Here is a 15,595-nt window from a genome sequence, read left to right as displayed (position 1 = left end):
TTGTTAGGTCCAACTATTATTGGGGTCCGAAACTTGCAGGCTTATTTGGTTATGTTATGTCGAACTTAAGTCAAACTTATGTGGCAGCTTGTCAACTTATGTTATTTGCTTCATATTCGTTTCAATGCGTCGCGACATCACTGCTTGCGAGATTAAGTAGCAACTAGTTCAAAAAAGGCAGTCCCGGGGTATCTCGACACCGGTGGCCGGCGTCTTACGCGAGGGGTCGAGGAAGCCGGGGTCCATGGTCGCGTCACCGCCGATCCTAAAATATGGGGCCAAAAAGGCAAATTCGTTCCCTTAAAAAATATTCGTTTCAATCCGATCCAATTTTTCGTAATCGATTAGTTAACATGGTGGTTAACCGTATTACGAAAGACGGAAAAAATATCAATTGCCTTATCAATTTCTCTATTCGGCCTTGAAAAAATTTAACAAAATATAGAAACAAATTCACTATTCATTTTACGTCAAACAATACTTACAATAACTCCCACCATCGGCGTGATGTGTTCCGATTAAACCGTCCAGGTACCGCCGGGTTGGCGGCGGGCGCGGCAGGCAGGCTTGCTGCTCGGGCTGGCATGACAGGCCGCGGGGTTTTATTTGGCCCAGACGCGCCATGACCCCTGGCGCGGCAGGCCCTGCCCTGTCAGCAGTCAGCGCTCCTGGTCGCCCCCACGTCAGCCATGTGCCGCGCTACCATGCATGGCGCGGCACAGGCATTTGGCCGCGCCAGGGAAATAGGCGCGGTCAAAAGTGTTAGTTTAAAAAAAACGGAGGTGTTAGATTTAAAATTGGTTTTCAAAAAGTGTTAAAATTAAAAAAAAAATCCTTGACGGGGACGCCCTGCGCTTGATGCCGTGATCCTTGGAGTTGTCCGTGGACGGTGGCGACCACGGCGAGGTCATCTTGAACGGTGAATCCGACGGGCCTCATGGCGGCGGAGGGAGTGGAACGGTCATGGACTCATGGTGATGGTCCGCGGCGGCGCAGGGGGAGGGGATGGGTCTGCAAGTGTGGGGCGACAGGGGAGGTTTTTTTTTTCCGATTGCGACGGGGGAGTGTTGAAACTGATCGTTAAGCCTGCCTGTTGGGCCTAGTGGTGGACTGGTGGTCTTGTTGGGCTTGCTTTTGAGTTGGGAACTTTCTCGAGGAGGCCCAAGGTTAATTTTCTAATTGCGTTGATCTAGCTCTAGCACACGTCGATTTGCTCAAACTCAAAAAAAAAAAAAAGCTCTAGCACACGTCGTAGAGCCTAATCTGCTTAAAATTCAAGCTGAACAAACTTTTTTCATGTACTCTCTCCGTTCCAGAACTTTTAAGCACCTTAAGTTTGACCAATTATAGATAAAAAAGTATCAATACTTATAATACGAAATAAATATCATTAGAATGATTACGAAATATTTTTTTTATAATAAATTAATTTACAGCCATAAATGTGAAATATCATTGACTTGAAACTTGGTCAAATGTGAACCACGCTACGCCTACGTGGCACGCAGCAGATAGTTGCATTCGTTTTGGGACGGTGATAGTACTCTTCATGAGGAGAAGTGGACTTATCATCGTGAGGAGCAGACAATAGTGACGTGACAGCTGCTAGAGTCAAGGACTACGTAGTTTTTTTTTACTTCAAATAGATAGCATTTCATTTTTGGTAATGGTCAATAATCTAAAACCTATATAAGTTAAAACATTTTTTGTGTGCTTGTAATATTTGCAAACTGATGCTTCTCCCTTGCAAAAGAATATATCAAGCCAAAACTTTTCTGTTATCTTTTAGTCAATTCTCCATTACTCCCTTCATCCCTAAATTAATCAATTCCTAGAGTTATTTTTAAGTTAAGATTTTTTATATTTGACTAAATTCATATAAAGGGTAATTATTTTCTACTCCTAGGGAGTAGTTACTCCCATGTGTATATCTCTATATTTAGGACGTATATGACCCGACGAAGTGTACGTAGACGGAGTATATCATCATACTAGACAATCTAGGGTACTTTGTATATCAAATATGCAAGTATACTTAGAGTATATGGTCATACTTATTTTGTATACTACTATAATAGCAGTATAATAATATATTAAAAATATGGGCTCTTTTGAAAAAAAATTCGCGTAGTAAGATTTGGAGTATCTTAAAATGAGTATATAAACATACTCAAACTGATAAATAAGTATGTACACATACATAATATGGTTTATTAAAGACGGGAGTAACTGCTCTCGGGAGTAGGAAAAATGCACCATTCATATAAAAATATACAAATATTCACGACACTAAATGGGCATATTATGAAAATATATTTATGGTTTATATGATGACACTAATTTGGTGTCATACATCTTAGCACTCTTTTATATAAATCAGTTAAACTTTAAAATGTTTGACTTAATCTAAAACTTAATTTATTCATGGACAAAGGGAGTAACATTTAGTAGTATATGTTATTTGCGAGGTGACTATGTGGGCTTTGATTTTATCATGGGCACCCCTCGTCCATTGATTTTGTCATGGGCACCCCTCATCCACATTACAGGCCTGTTGGGCCGTGGACGCGCCAACGCCAAGACCTCACAAAAAATTGAGAGCAATGGTCGAATCGTCTAGTTTTGGCGCCAGCAGAGCGCTGAAGCCTACAAGAAAACATCTGGTTTGTTTGGACAAGGACTTGAGTGGAGGAGGAAAGACCTTTATTTTTCATTTCTTTGGGATTATCTGGGATGATGGGTTATATTAGTAGTAGGGAATAGCAGTTACGTCCTTATATTAGCCATCAAATCAAATTAATAGTTGTGCACCAGCTGAGATAAAACCCGAACAGGAGGTGGATGGAATTCGCGGCCACTCCAACCGAAGTGTGTATCTAGTACCACCTAAAAAACCTCAGAGGGTTACATAAGAAAGAGAGTTGCTTCTTAATTGTTCATGGAGAGACTGTCCAGAGGCCTTCAAGGTCTGCCATGGCAATTGTGGCGTTAACTAAGAATTATAAAGCAGCAATGAAGAAAGGATCAAAACTACGTCAGGGTTGGAAGAAACCTCCGGAAGGAAAGGTTATGGTCAATGTTGATGTAGCTTTCAATGAAGATGGGGGATGTGGCAGTGTGGGTGCTATTATTAGAGACTGCTCGGGAGGGGCGTTAGCAGCTGCTCACAGTTTCGTGCCTCATCTAATAGATGCACCTATGGCGGAGGCATATGCCTTGAAGGAAGGTTTGATGCTTGCACAACACATTGGATGTGATCGATTGATCGTCCAATCAGTGTATGGAGGTGGTAAAAACGACGAACAACGGAGGATTCTCAGCGACGTCAGCAGCTGCACTGTATGACGAATGTAATATTATATAGGGCGGATTTCAGGATATATCGATTGAGCATTACAGTAGGGAGGTAAATCAGGTAGGTCATAACTTAGCAAAAAGAGCTATGCAACTTAAGCAAACTTGTACTTGGGTCGATGAACCCCTAGCTTTATTCTAGATCTCTTGACAAATGATATAACAATCCTAAATGAATAAAGTCTGCCAGTTTGATTTCAAAAAAAAAAAGAGTTGCTTCTTCTTCTTCTTCTTCCATCATGCATGTTCGTTTGTGTTGCATGTATCTGTTATTGGGAATAGAATATCTATTTATTTGTCAACAGATTTTGAAAATGGTAAAATATGTCGAATTTTATGATTCTGCACATGTTATTCTCCGATGTTGCACATGTTATTCTCCTATGTTGCATATGACTGAAACAATGCAGTACTATGCAACATGCATGAGCAATGCTTGAAACATGATAAAATATCATTTGCAACATCTTATACAACTTGTCATATTTCCTCCTCGAACTTGAACATGATGTGAGCCAGGACAGCAGGACATCAAAGAACAACATTCGCAACATCAAAAAATTCGCCCTGTTATTATATATTCTGTGATTTTTTGTTGAAGCAATATGATGCATATGGACGATAGTGTGTATGTGTAGCTAGTTTCAAGGTTATTGTCGCGTCGTGATCGGGCACGTATAGATGAAGTCGTAGTATTCACAATGGCAATGTTCCACCTAACAGTTTTGCATTGTCAGGCACGCAGGGGCTCATGAGTGCTCCAATGACATGAAGGAATATTAGTACTTGTACTATCAGTTTTGTGGCATGCATGTGTATATATATACACGAGTGGAACCCCTCCGTCTTGTGTCGTTGTCGTCGGGCCTCATCCATCAGCTCGTCGTGGTGTGGTGAGCGGCGGCGTCGTGGGCTGGTGGGGCGTACGTCCCGGTCGTGACGAAAGCACACAGCCAAACCACCGGGGGGAAATGGCCGTCGCATCGCGTCACATCTCTGACTATCTCTCGCCAGCAACCCGACCGGCGGCCGGGCATGGGAGCACAGCGCTGCTACCTACACCTACTCCTTTCTTTCCAAATTATAAGTACAAAAAAAAATCAAAATGACTTATAATTTAGAATGAATGGAGTAGTTAATTAGTCTATGTTTTGCGTTGCACGCCTGAACCTGAGGATGTGGTTGTCGTTTCATTAGTGTATCGATTATTCGATTCGATTCCTCGCTATCACTACGCTAGATTTGCACATCACTGCCGGCATCATCACTGCCGGATTTGTGAGAACCGGCAGTGATGTACCTTCACTGCCGGTTATGAGCTTGAAAATGAAAAAATGATTGGGGCTGGGATAAAACCGGCAGTGAAGGACCACATCACTGCCGGTTTGTGGCTTGAACCGGCAGTGTTTTGGCGGGCACTCATCACGCTGGTTTATGCCAAGAGCCGACAGTGATTGGGCTCTATCACTATCAGTTCTAACCAAGAACCGACGGTGATAAACCTAAAACACAAAAAGGCTGCAGTCGTCCTCTCCTTCCTCCTCTCTTCCATCCCGAGAATAGAGGCGCGCGTTTGGACCCTTCCCTCCATTGTTGCGGCTGCTCTTCACCATGAAGTTAGTGCTTGGATTTTGAAGAATGGCTTGATCTTTTTGCTTTAAGGTTAGTAACAAACATCCACTCCTTTGATTTTGTTGCTTAATTAGCTTTGTTTTGATGGCTACATTGCTTGATTCTCATTCTAGTTCTTTCTCCATTATAGAGAGCACTTTTCTAATTGGACATTTGTGTAAGGCTCAAATTGTGGTGAATCCATCATCCAAAAGGTTGGTGTCTATGAACATATTTAACTTCCTAGCTAATTATTCCATGGTCAAGATCACCATTGTTAGTATGTGATGCTATAATTAGTTCTTAGAAGTAGAGTAGAATAGTTGTTCTTCAATATTGTGCAATAATTGTTTTTTACTATGATTTTCAATTTACAGGGCCGGGGCTACCAATTTTAATTTTTCAATAATTAGTGTACAATAATGTTTTCCAAAAATGGTACTTTCGAGCTACAATTATTGTTCATGAAGCTCGATTTCTTATTAATTCTTTGTAATTACTGTCTCAGTATTTTTTTGTATAGAGATGGATCGAGAGTGGATGCATCTGTCCCAAACGGACAAGCGGTACATGCATGGCGTCAGCTAGTTTATCACCGATGCCGAAGCCCATGCTGGGAATGGGAACCCTGTCTTCTGCCCATGCAAATATTGCAAGAATCATAGGAACTTTCGTCAAATTGAGTCTATACGATCGCACTTGATTACCAGGGGGTTCATGCCAAACTATACGATATGGACTATGCATGGCGAGGTTGGTGTGAATATTCTACAGGAAAACGATGATGATGTGGACATGCCTGACGTAGTCATCCACGATGCTGACGAGGAACCTGGTGTCAACACGGAACCTATGGCCACAATTAATAATGTGTTTAGGAACACGCTAGCTGACGACACCGAGGATAACGATGGCATTTCTCAGCTGCTACGTAATGTAGAGACCGGATGTCTTAGTGAAAGACAGCTGAGAAAGCTAGAGAAAATGAGACAAGATGGCAAAACACCATTGTATAGGAATTGTCCAATGAGCAAACTGGAAGCCGACATCATGCTGTTAGAGTTCAAATCGACAAACGGATTGAGCGATAAAGGCTTCGATTAGTTGTTTGGTATAATAAGGAAAATGCTCCTAGAAAAAAATGAGTTGCCAGAAAAGACATACTTGGCCAAGCAAATGATCTGCCCCATCGGCCTCGAGGTTGAAAAAATCCACGCGTGTTCCAATGATTGCATATTGTACCATAGAGAAAAATACAAAGACTTGGATAAGTGCCCCAAGTGTGAAGCTCCACGGTATAAGGAAGGGCCGTCAGATGAGGGTACCAAGACCAGAGGAGGTCCCGTAAAGGTCATTTGGTATTTCCCTATAGCTCCCCGGGTGCATAGGCTGTTTGCATGTGCAAGGTCAGCCAAGCTCTTGCGCTGGCATGGCGAAGAGCGTAAGAAAGATACAATGATGAGGCACCCCGCCGATGGGCATGACTGGAGGACTGTCAATACTATGTTCTATAAGGACATCGATAGAGAGGTAAGGCACCTTTGGTTTGCTTTGAGCACAGATGGGATGAATCCTTTCGACCAGGTTAGAAGCAATCATAACACCTGGCCAGTGATGCTCTGTATATACAACCTTCCACCTTGGGTCTGTATGAAGTGGTCGTACATCCAAATGCCACTACTAATCCAAGGGCCAAGACAGTCTGGGAATGACATCGATGTGTTTCTGGAACCAGAGATCGATGAACTAGTGGAGATGTTTGAAAAGGGTGTGCCGAATGTTTGGGGCGAGTACAAAAAAGAACATGTCACGATCAAGGGAGTACTTATCGCTACAATCATCGACCTGCCAGGTCGAGGTTCGTTGTCCGGAGAGAAGACAAAAGGCTATACTGGATGTGTCGAGTGCTTGGACGACACCGATGCGGTAAATCTGCCAAATAACTCAAAGATAGTTTATATGGGACACCGTAGGTTCCTACCTAAAGATCACCCTTACCGCAGGAACAGAAAAGATTTCAACGGTGCTATTGAGAAACGCTTAGCTCCAAAATATCAAGACGGGCCAGCGATACTTCGAGAACTCAACAAACTAGAGGTTGTCCTTGGGAAGGGGGACAATGCAGTAGCAGCACCTGATGGGAGCGTTTGGAAGAAAAAATTGGTTTTCTGGAAACTACCTTACTGGCCATTTCTGAGTGTACGCCACTGTCTTGATCCCATGCACATCACTAAAAACGTATGCGCTAACACTCTTAACACCTTGATGGACACCAGGGGGACATCGAAGGATTCACTAGCCACACGCCTGGACATACAACACCTGGGAATCGGGAAGGAGCTGCATCCCATGGAGCTAGAGAATGGCCAGTTGGAACTTCCAGTTGCGTCATGGACATTGATGAAGGAAGAAAAGCGTGCGCTTATTTCTTTCTTTAATGAACTCAAAGTCCCGAGGGGCTACTGTGCGAACCCGAAGAGGCTAGTGAACATGAGAGAACTAAAGTTCAACTATGGCCCTATGAAGGCCCATGACTGTCATGTCATTATGACTCAGCTGCTCCCTGTTGCCCTGCGTGGTATCCTCCCCCCAAAGGTCCGCGCCTCAATCATAAAGCTTTGCTCGTTTTTCAACACGATCTCAAAAAAGGTCATTGATGTGTCCACGCTAGAGCAGCTGTAGCGGGACATAGCCGAAACTCTCGTTAGGCTTGAGATGCATTTCCCGCCGACTTACTTTGATATCTCATTGCATCTGCTCATTCATCTTGTTGACCAAATTAGAGCCCTTAGCCCAATGTACCTGCATCAGATGTTTCCTTTCGAAAGATTGATGAAAGTTTTCAGGAGGTATGTTAGGAACATATTCAGGCCAGAAGGGGGCATGGTTGAAGGATGGTCAATGGAGGAGGCCATTGAGTTCTGCACATATTATCTGAACATCAAAAGGGTCGGAGTTCTAGAATCTCGTCATGAGGGAAGACTATGTGGCAAAGGAACGATCGGGGAGAAATCTATTATAGTAGACGACCCTGTTTCTTTCAGACAGGCATAGTTCATTGTTCTCCAGCAAGCCGAGGGTGTGATGCCATACATTGACAAGCACAGGCAATCGCTGCAAACTCTGTATCCGAGCAGGTCATAGGCTTGGCTAGATAAAAAACATAAGGAGGAATTTGTCAGCTGGTTGTGACGTCGCTTGCTTGGAATAAAGTTGGGTAATCAACTAGATGCCTTAGCCAAGGGGCCTTCGAGTACATATCTTAAGTACCAAGGGTATGAGATCAATGGATTCACATTTTACACAAAAAAGCAAGATAGAAAGAGCACATACCAGAATTGTGGTGTTCGTTGTGATGCTCACGACGAGAACGGCAACGTGCAGGCAACATACTATGGTTTCATAGAGGAGATATAGGAGCTAGCCTATGGTCCGTTGAAGGCAGCTCTTTTTCGCTGCCAGTGGGCCCGGCTTGAGGAAATCAACACTGACAGCAAAGGGTTCACTACTGTTGATCTCACTGAGGCCGCATACAGAGACGACCCCTTCGTCCTTGCAAGAGATGTTATGCAAGTCTTCTATGTAAGGGACAACAAGACAAAAGGAAGGCTAAAAGTAGTCCTAGAAGGGAAAAGGAATATTGTCGGTGTCAATGGAGTGACGGACGAAGAAGACTACAAGGGCTATCAGGAAATGCATCCATTCGGGGCGAACGTACCCCTACCCATCCTTCAAGATGGTGACGAACCTGCATACGTACGAATTGATCATAATGAGGCCCTCATTGTTGATGCACCTAAAGATAGTTAGATTATTTTTAACTATGTAATCATTATACAGACGTTGTATCAGTAATTTGCACTGAATATTTAATTTATATTTTGTGCGCATCTCTACAATTTAATTATTGACTATGTAATCAAATATTAAGATGATGTTCACAAACACTATTATTTGATAATTATAGGCCATTAATTAATTATCATAGAATTAAATAATCAAGACACAAATTTTTGTGTTTTTTAGAATATAAACTAACTGTATTATTTCTATTAATAAATAAATAAAGAAAAGCAAACTAACCGAACTCCCTATCCTAGCTCAGCGGTTAAGGCCGCGCACTCTGTACTCTGAGACCCTCGCTCGAATCTCAGGCGGACCAAACTTTTTTGATTTTGTATTTATTATTTAGTAGTGCATTACGATGGGATAAAAGAAAAAAAATAAAACCATCAGCGGTTAAGGCCATGCACTCTCGACCCCGTGACCCACGCTCGAATCTCAGGCGGGCCAAACTTTTTATATTTTTAACAAAAAGGCTGCGATGGCAGGCTACAAACAGACAGTGTTTTTTATATTTTTTACTAAAAGATGGCGGCAAGGACCTTCACGGCCGGTTTTGGTTTTAAAACCGACAGTGATAGCTTCTATCACAGTCGGTTTTAAAACCGACAGTGATAGCTTCTATCACTGTCAGTTTTTAAACTAAAACCGACAGTGATGTCTAGATGCTCCTCACATACCAACAGTGCTCCCATGACCACAACAATTGGAACACAGCTCCCACCTTCCCTGACAACTTTAGTTCAGAAATAAAAATGTACCACGACTGCTAGCCCCTATAAAATGGCCCTCGGCCAGGAGCTAGCCTCTCCATGCATGTTGGTTTTAGCTAGGTCTTATCAGCCATGATACAATGTTTTCCTCTCACAACAAACCACAGATATCGTTATGCATCGTAGTCCACAAAAATGGTGCACACATATAAGGTCTTTGTTATCGTATATGTAACTTATTTCTAATTTTTTGTAATTTTTTGATGTATTTCATTACTATCTAAATAAATATATTGTTCTTGTTAAAACTTTCCCTCTGTAGTATCTAAATAAATATATCCTTTACATATATGCACCTTCACTGTTGGTTCTATTTAGAAACTGGCAGTGATAGCCACCTTCACTGTCGGTTCTATTTAAAAACCGACAATGATGTCCATGCCCCCCTATATAAAACAAACTGTCGGCCACATACATCGATCCCACCCACCCACGAACTCTCTCAGTCTCATTTCTCATGTTTCACTCTCACTCTCAAGACATCCACTCTCTCTCTATGTTATTTGGTCATGGCTCCTATATTTTTCAATGGTATTGATATGTTGTCTTCTCCAATATCCTATCTATATTCATTTGATCTATATTTATATTCATGTTTCTTTGCATTCTACATTTATATATATTCTTATTCTTTGCATTCGATCTATATTTAATTATGTTGCCATATTTTACTTAGAAGAATTTTTTTGTGCATATATTTTATGTTCATATTTTTTTGTATTTTATCGATCAGGTGGTATGAACAACGGACCTCCCCCACCACAAGAACCAGGTTTCCACCCTAGCAATGAGCCCTTCGCTCCTAATGTGGCCATTCCACAGTTCCCTGTTCCAGCTATTGTATGAAATATTTTCCAACATCTTTTGTTTTTTGATGCTAACAAATAAGTGTAATTAGTTTAATATCATTGTTGCATGCATATATGTCGCAGACTATATCCCCAATAGATTGGTTGCGAACAGCACTTAGCTAGTTCTTTATCTCGGACATCGTCGAGAACACGGCATCTAATGAAAGTGGTCGGCTATGGACGTGTGAACTTAGTTTTTTCATCCCTATGAGGGGTTCAAATCATCAGAACCATATCCACGGGACGGGAATACAGAGCCCGGACGTGATAAGCGCCCAATTAAGTGCCGTGCACATCTATTTAGAGGCACTTCAACGTATTTGCTATGATGTGCCTGATTTCTCGCACTTCAAGGCACTTGCTTTGAATGCTGGTGATATCCTCATCCCGCAAGCAAGCGAATGGTTTGCAAGCTACAACCATGCGGATGTAGTAAAATGGTCACTTATACCTGAGTCGTGGTTATTTGTTGTTTATTATTATAATAACATTCTCTATTTTTTTTTCTCCGCATGCAGATTGCGCTACAGGACCTTACCTATGCTGCATGTGGCTTATGGACCGTTCTAGACCAAGCTACGGAGCAACTCGGGTACGATTGTGACTTCTGTAATGGAAACCTCGGCCAACTCACTAAAGAAGGATGCCAATACTGCATAAGGTTTACTAACAGGGGCAGTGGTCGTTCAGTAGGTTACATCTATGGCCTACCACTCTTTCGGTATTATGAGGCACGAGAGAGTGTACTCATACGGGCATTGGACTTCATCGATACAAGTGGATACATAATCCGTGACATCAATTACCATATATGGCTACAGCGGCATGTTAGTGTGCGTGGCCCGATCGATCCCGGCAGTGATTCCGATAGTAATTAATGTTTATTTAGCTAGGTTTTCAAGGTTGTAGTTTAATTGGGTTCTAATTTTAATATGTACGGCTTTGTGTTTAATTATTGTCATGCATGTAATTCTTGTAACATTTGTTGGGCAATTAGAAATATATACATTCTGGTGTTGTATTGGTCTCAAAATTATTCTCAGGCTTGCACGTGCCACGTGTGAAGGAAACACCAAGTTTGGGATTTTCTGGAGATGGTTTGCTACTTTCTGAGGTTTAATTGAATTTCCGCGCGATGAGACCGTTTAATTATAGGTTGAACTGAGTCTACCCATGAAAAGATCCGGAATTATGCCAAACTTTTACACAGGCTCTAATGTGCCCTAGGGATAAGAATTTTGTGGAGGTGGATGAAAAAATCTATTGGGTCCAAGACGAAATTCACCCTCTTTTGTCTCATTCAGCACAGAGAAAAATATAATAAATAAATAAATTGCTCAGAAAAACCTAAGATCCTATGTGCGGTCTTAATTTGGGTGTACAACCTTGCCAAAAAAATTTCAAGCCATTTCAACATAGGCGGAGTATACATGCTTTACAGAAGTACATGTGCCCTTTCATCGAACCATGACTATACACATAAGCTATCAAGGTTTCTGTGGTTCATATGCATTCCGGTGTTGTATTGGTCTCAAACTTTTTCTTAGGCTTGCATGTGCCACGTGTGAAGGAAACACCAAGTTTTGGATTTTCCGGAGATGGTTTGCTACTTTCTGAGGTTTAATTGAATTTCCGTGCGACGAGACCGTTTAATTATAGGTTGAACTGAGTCTACCTACGACAAGATCCAGAATAGTGCCAAACTTTTACACAAGATCTAATGTGCCCTAGGGATAAGAATTCTGTGTAGGTGGATGAAAAAATCTATTGGGTCCAAGATGAAATTCACCGTCTTTTGTCTCATTCAGCACACAGAAAAATATAATTAATAAAAAAATGATTAGAAAAACCTAAGATCCTGTGTGGGATCTTAATTTGGGTGTACAAGCTTACCAAAAAAATTTCAAGCCATTTCGACATAGGAATACATATGCTTCTATTTATTCAATATATAAAAGAATTTTTTTAATATATATAAACTTCACTGTCGGTTTCAAAAAACCGGTAGTGATGAGAAAAAACTGACAGTGATGCTTGTTATCACTGTCGGTTTATTTTAAAAACTGGCAGTGATATATAAAAAATTAAAAAATAATTGTGCCAGCCCTCGGGTTTGAGCTCGGGTCTCGGGCTACAGAGTTCAGACACTTAACCGCTGCGCTAGTATAGGATGTGTGCCAAGGTTTATTTATTTTATCTTTTTGACCTTTAGACCGCTTAATAAATTATAAAATTAAACCAAAAAATTGGGCCGCCCGGGATTCGAACACGGGTATCGGGGGCTAAGTTGCGAGGTCTTAACCGTTGAGCCAGTAGGAGGTATTCGAAAGAAGTGGAAAAGATAAGTTACTTATTCTATAACCCCTACACGGAAATCACTGCCGGTTTAAAAAATGGCCCGGCAGTGATGTACCCCTATCACTGTCAGTTCCTACTTACAACACGGTTTTCGTGATAGATGACAGACATGCTACAACACGGTATTATCTAGAAGAGCAACAGTCTTGTTGACCCCCTCGATCTCCGGTACGTAGCATATCAAATACTACGGTCTTCGTGACAACAAGACAATGACAAAGATGCATCGCCACATACAATCCAAGGGACGATGTAAGCAAAACGATCGAGGTCATACAATGCAACATCCAATATATAAGCAAATAAAACGAGGTCATGCAATGCAAGTATCAACCCAAGGTGATGATGATCAAACAAAGGATTCGATGACATGGTTTTTTCAGCACCAGTAAATTATTACATCGACCTAAGACATAGATTAATCATTAGTGCTACAAATTACTATTGGTGCTGCCGCATGCGTCGTCCCCCTGCTGCCGGTGCTCCTCTTCGCGCTTCTTTCGCTCAGCCCGCCTGCGTCGGCGCCGTTCCTCGTCCATCACAAGACGCCGCTCGGTCTCCTCCTCCTGGTGGCGGCGCTCCTCCTCCTCCTCGCGGTGGCGCTCCTCCTCCTTGCGGCGGCGCTCCTCCTCCTTGGAGATCTCGACGACGTGCTTCAGGATGCAGTCATCGGTCTCCTTCTGTGTGATGGCGCGGAGGTGCCGGTCCTCCTCCTCCTTCCGAGCCGTCTCCAACGAGTTGAAGACGACCTCCTCCACTGGAAGCGGTTCTGGTTCCTCCTCCGATGCGGTCTCACGGTTCAGATCGCCCTCCAGGTTCACCTCGAGGTCCGATTCGGACGACGGCATCGGTGGAGGCATCGGGGGCGATGTGAGGACGATGGGTTTAGCATCGCCAGCAGTGAGGCATTGTGGCGGCGGGTCGAGGGCCAGGGTGAGGTGTGCATGGAAAGGGTGCTTCGCTTTCTTGACACACGGTGGTGCAATGGCGACCGACTGTGCATGGGGGCCTGGCTTGTATATAGGCGTGTTGGTGGGTGGAACTGATCATGGTGCAATAACTCGCACCCCTCGGAAGACGGAGCGCGCCTGCGTTGGGAACCGGCACGAGTAGCCGATGGCTGGGTAAACGTGGCGTCTCTTCATGGGGAACTGAAGGGCCGCGACCAGTCCAAGGACTGGGTAAAACAGTGGCTCCTCATGGGAACCGCGCAACCAGTGTGGCCGGGGAGTTGAAGGGCCTATGCGCAAAGCAGGGACAGATAATCACTCAAAGGAATAAATTCCTTCAAACTTTCCAAAATCAGGTGATAGCTTAATGGTTTGTCCGCTGCTCTGGAACTTGTAGGCTTCGGTTCGATTCAGGGATGCAACACATTTATTTTATCTTTTTGACCTTTAGACCGCTTAATAAATTATAAAATTAAACCAAAAAAATTGGGCCGCCCGGGATTCGAACACGGGTATCGAGGGCTAAGTTGCGGGATCTTAACCGTTGAGCCAGTAGGAGGTATTCGAAAGAAGTGGAAAAGATAAGTTACTTATGTTGTAACCGCTACACGGAAATCACTGCCGGTTTAAAGAATGGCCCGGCAGTGATGTACCACCATCACTGTCGGTTCCTACTTACAACTGGCAGTGATGTACCCCCATCACTGTCGGTTTCTAATTAGAACCGGCAGTGATGAGGTCAGGTATAAAAGGCCGCCGCGGGTTGAAATTATCCAAATTTCAACCCCGCGCCAACCGTTTCCCGTGCTCCTCTTCTTTGACGCCAACGCCCGTGCACCGCCCCACGTCGGAGCACCCGTCCACCGCCCCCCGTGCACCGCCCCACGCCGGAGCAACCATCCACCGCCCCCCACGCCACCGTTCCTAGCCCCACGCTCCTCTTCTTCGATGCCGACGCCTGTGCACCGCCCCACACCGGAGCTCTCCCCACGCCATCCACCGCCCAACGCTGGAGCACCGCCGAGGCCTTCAGGAGCACATGCGGACAGCTGCTTTCCCACCCCCATGGTGAGTGCATGGCTCACTGCCCGCTAAGTGTTAGATGAAATGCCCCACGGTTGTTGTCTTCCCAATAGCAGCCGATTCCTATTCGATTGAGTTACATGCTATTACTCCTTGGTTTAGCTATCCTTATATGTACATGTTGTTACATAAACCAGTTAGTTTTTCCCTAAAGAGATTATGGTACCTACTGATTTGTTGAGGACCTAGTAATCATGGCCCTAAACTGTTTAAGAATCATTGGTGTTATTTGCATGTTGTCGCAACAAGTTATTCCCTCGAGTCACAGCTAAGTGACCTTTTGCGTTGTGTGCAGTCTAAGTATTTAAACATTGATCATCAACACCTCTTGACATAGTTAGATTGAATATGTGACAATGATATGAGCATATCTGTCTCGAATAGTAGTTGCATAATGTTATGATATCTCTGTACTTTGTAATTATTGCAAGCAATGGAAACTAGCAGTCAAAGGTACACGTTAATGATTGTGGATGTCTTATTTGTGATGATAGGGAGTGTTCTGTTTGTGTAAGAGTTAGATAAGAATTTCTGCTCTTGCTTAAGCAATGATGGATTCTTGTCAAATGTGTATAGGTATAATCGCTATAGGTAGTGTCAATTGATTTTGATGGAATGTCAAGGATAAAGAACATTAAATAGATTTAGTTTGGCCATATAACTTGAATAATAACTCTTGTTCAGTGAGTTACCATTACCACTTACCACATGCCTAATTTACTTAAATGTATAGGCAACCATGGCATGGTATGTAGTGCATGTTGGTCACATG

The 15,595-nt window shown here is 43.0% G+C and overlaps 1 protein-coding gene across 1 annotated transcript; it reads right to left on the bottom strand.

Annotated features, from left to right (window-relative positions):
- Positions 1–13,221: 13,221 nt before the first annotated feature.
- Positions 13,222–13,650, bottom strand: LOC136489345 (uncharacterized). The gene has a single exon (XM_066486011.1). The coding sequence runs from the start codon at positions 13,648–13,650 to the stop codon at positions 13,222–13,224; it is 429 nt and encodes a 142-aa protein (XP_066342108.1).
- Between the last annotated feature and the right edge of the window lie 1,945 nt (positions 13,651–15,595).

The sequence above is a fragment of the Miscanthus floridulus genome, chromosome 10 (assembly GCF_019320115.1).
Source record: "Miscanthus floridulus cultivar M001 chromosome 10, ASM1932011v1, whole genome shotgun sequence".
Classification (NCBI taxonomy): Eukaryota; Viridiplantae; Streptophyta; class Magnoliopsida; order Poales; family Poaceae; genus Miscanthus; species Miscanthus floridulus.
The sequence above is the reverse complement of the archived record's forward strand: the minus strand, read 5'-3'. Positions and strand labels throughout refer to the sequence as shown.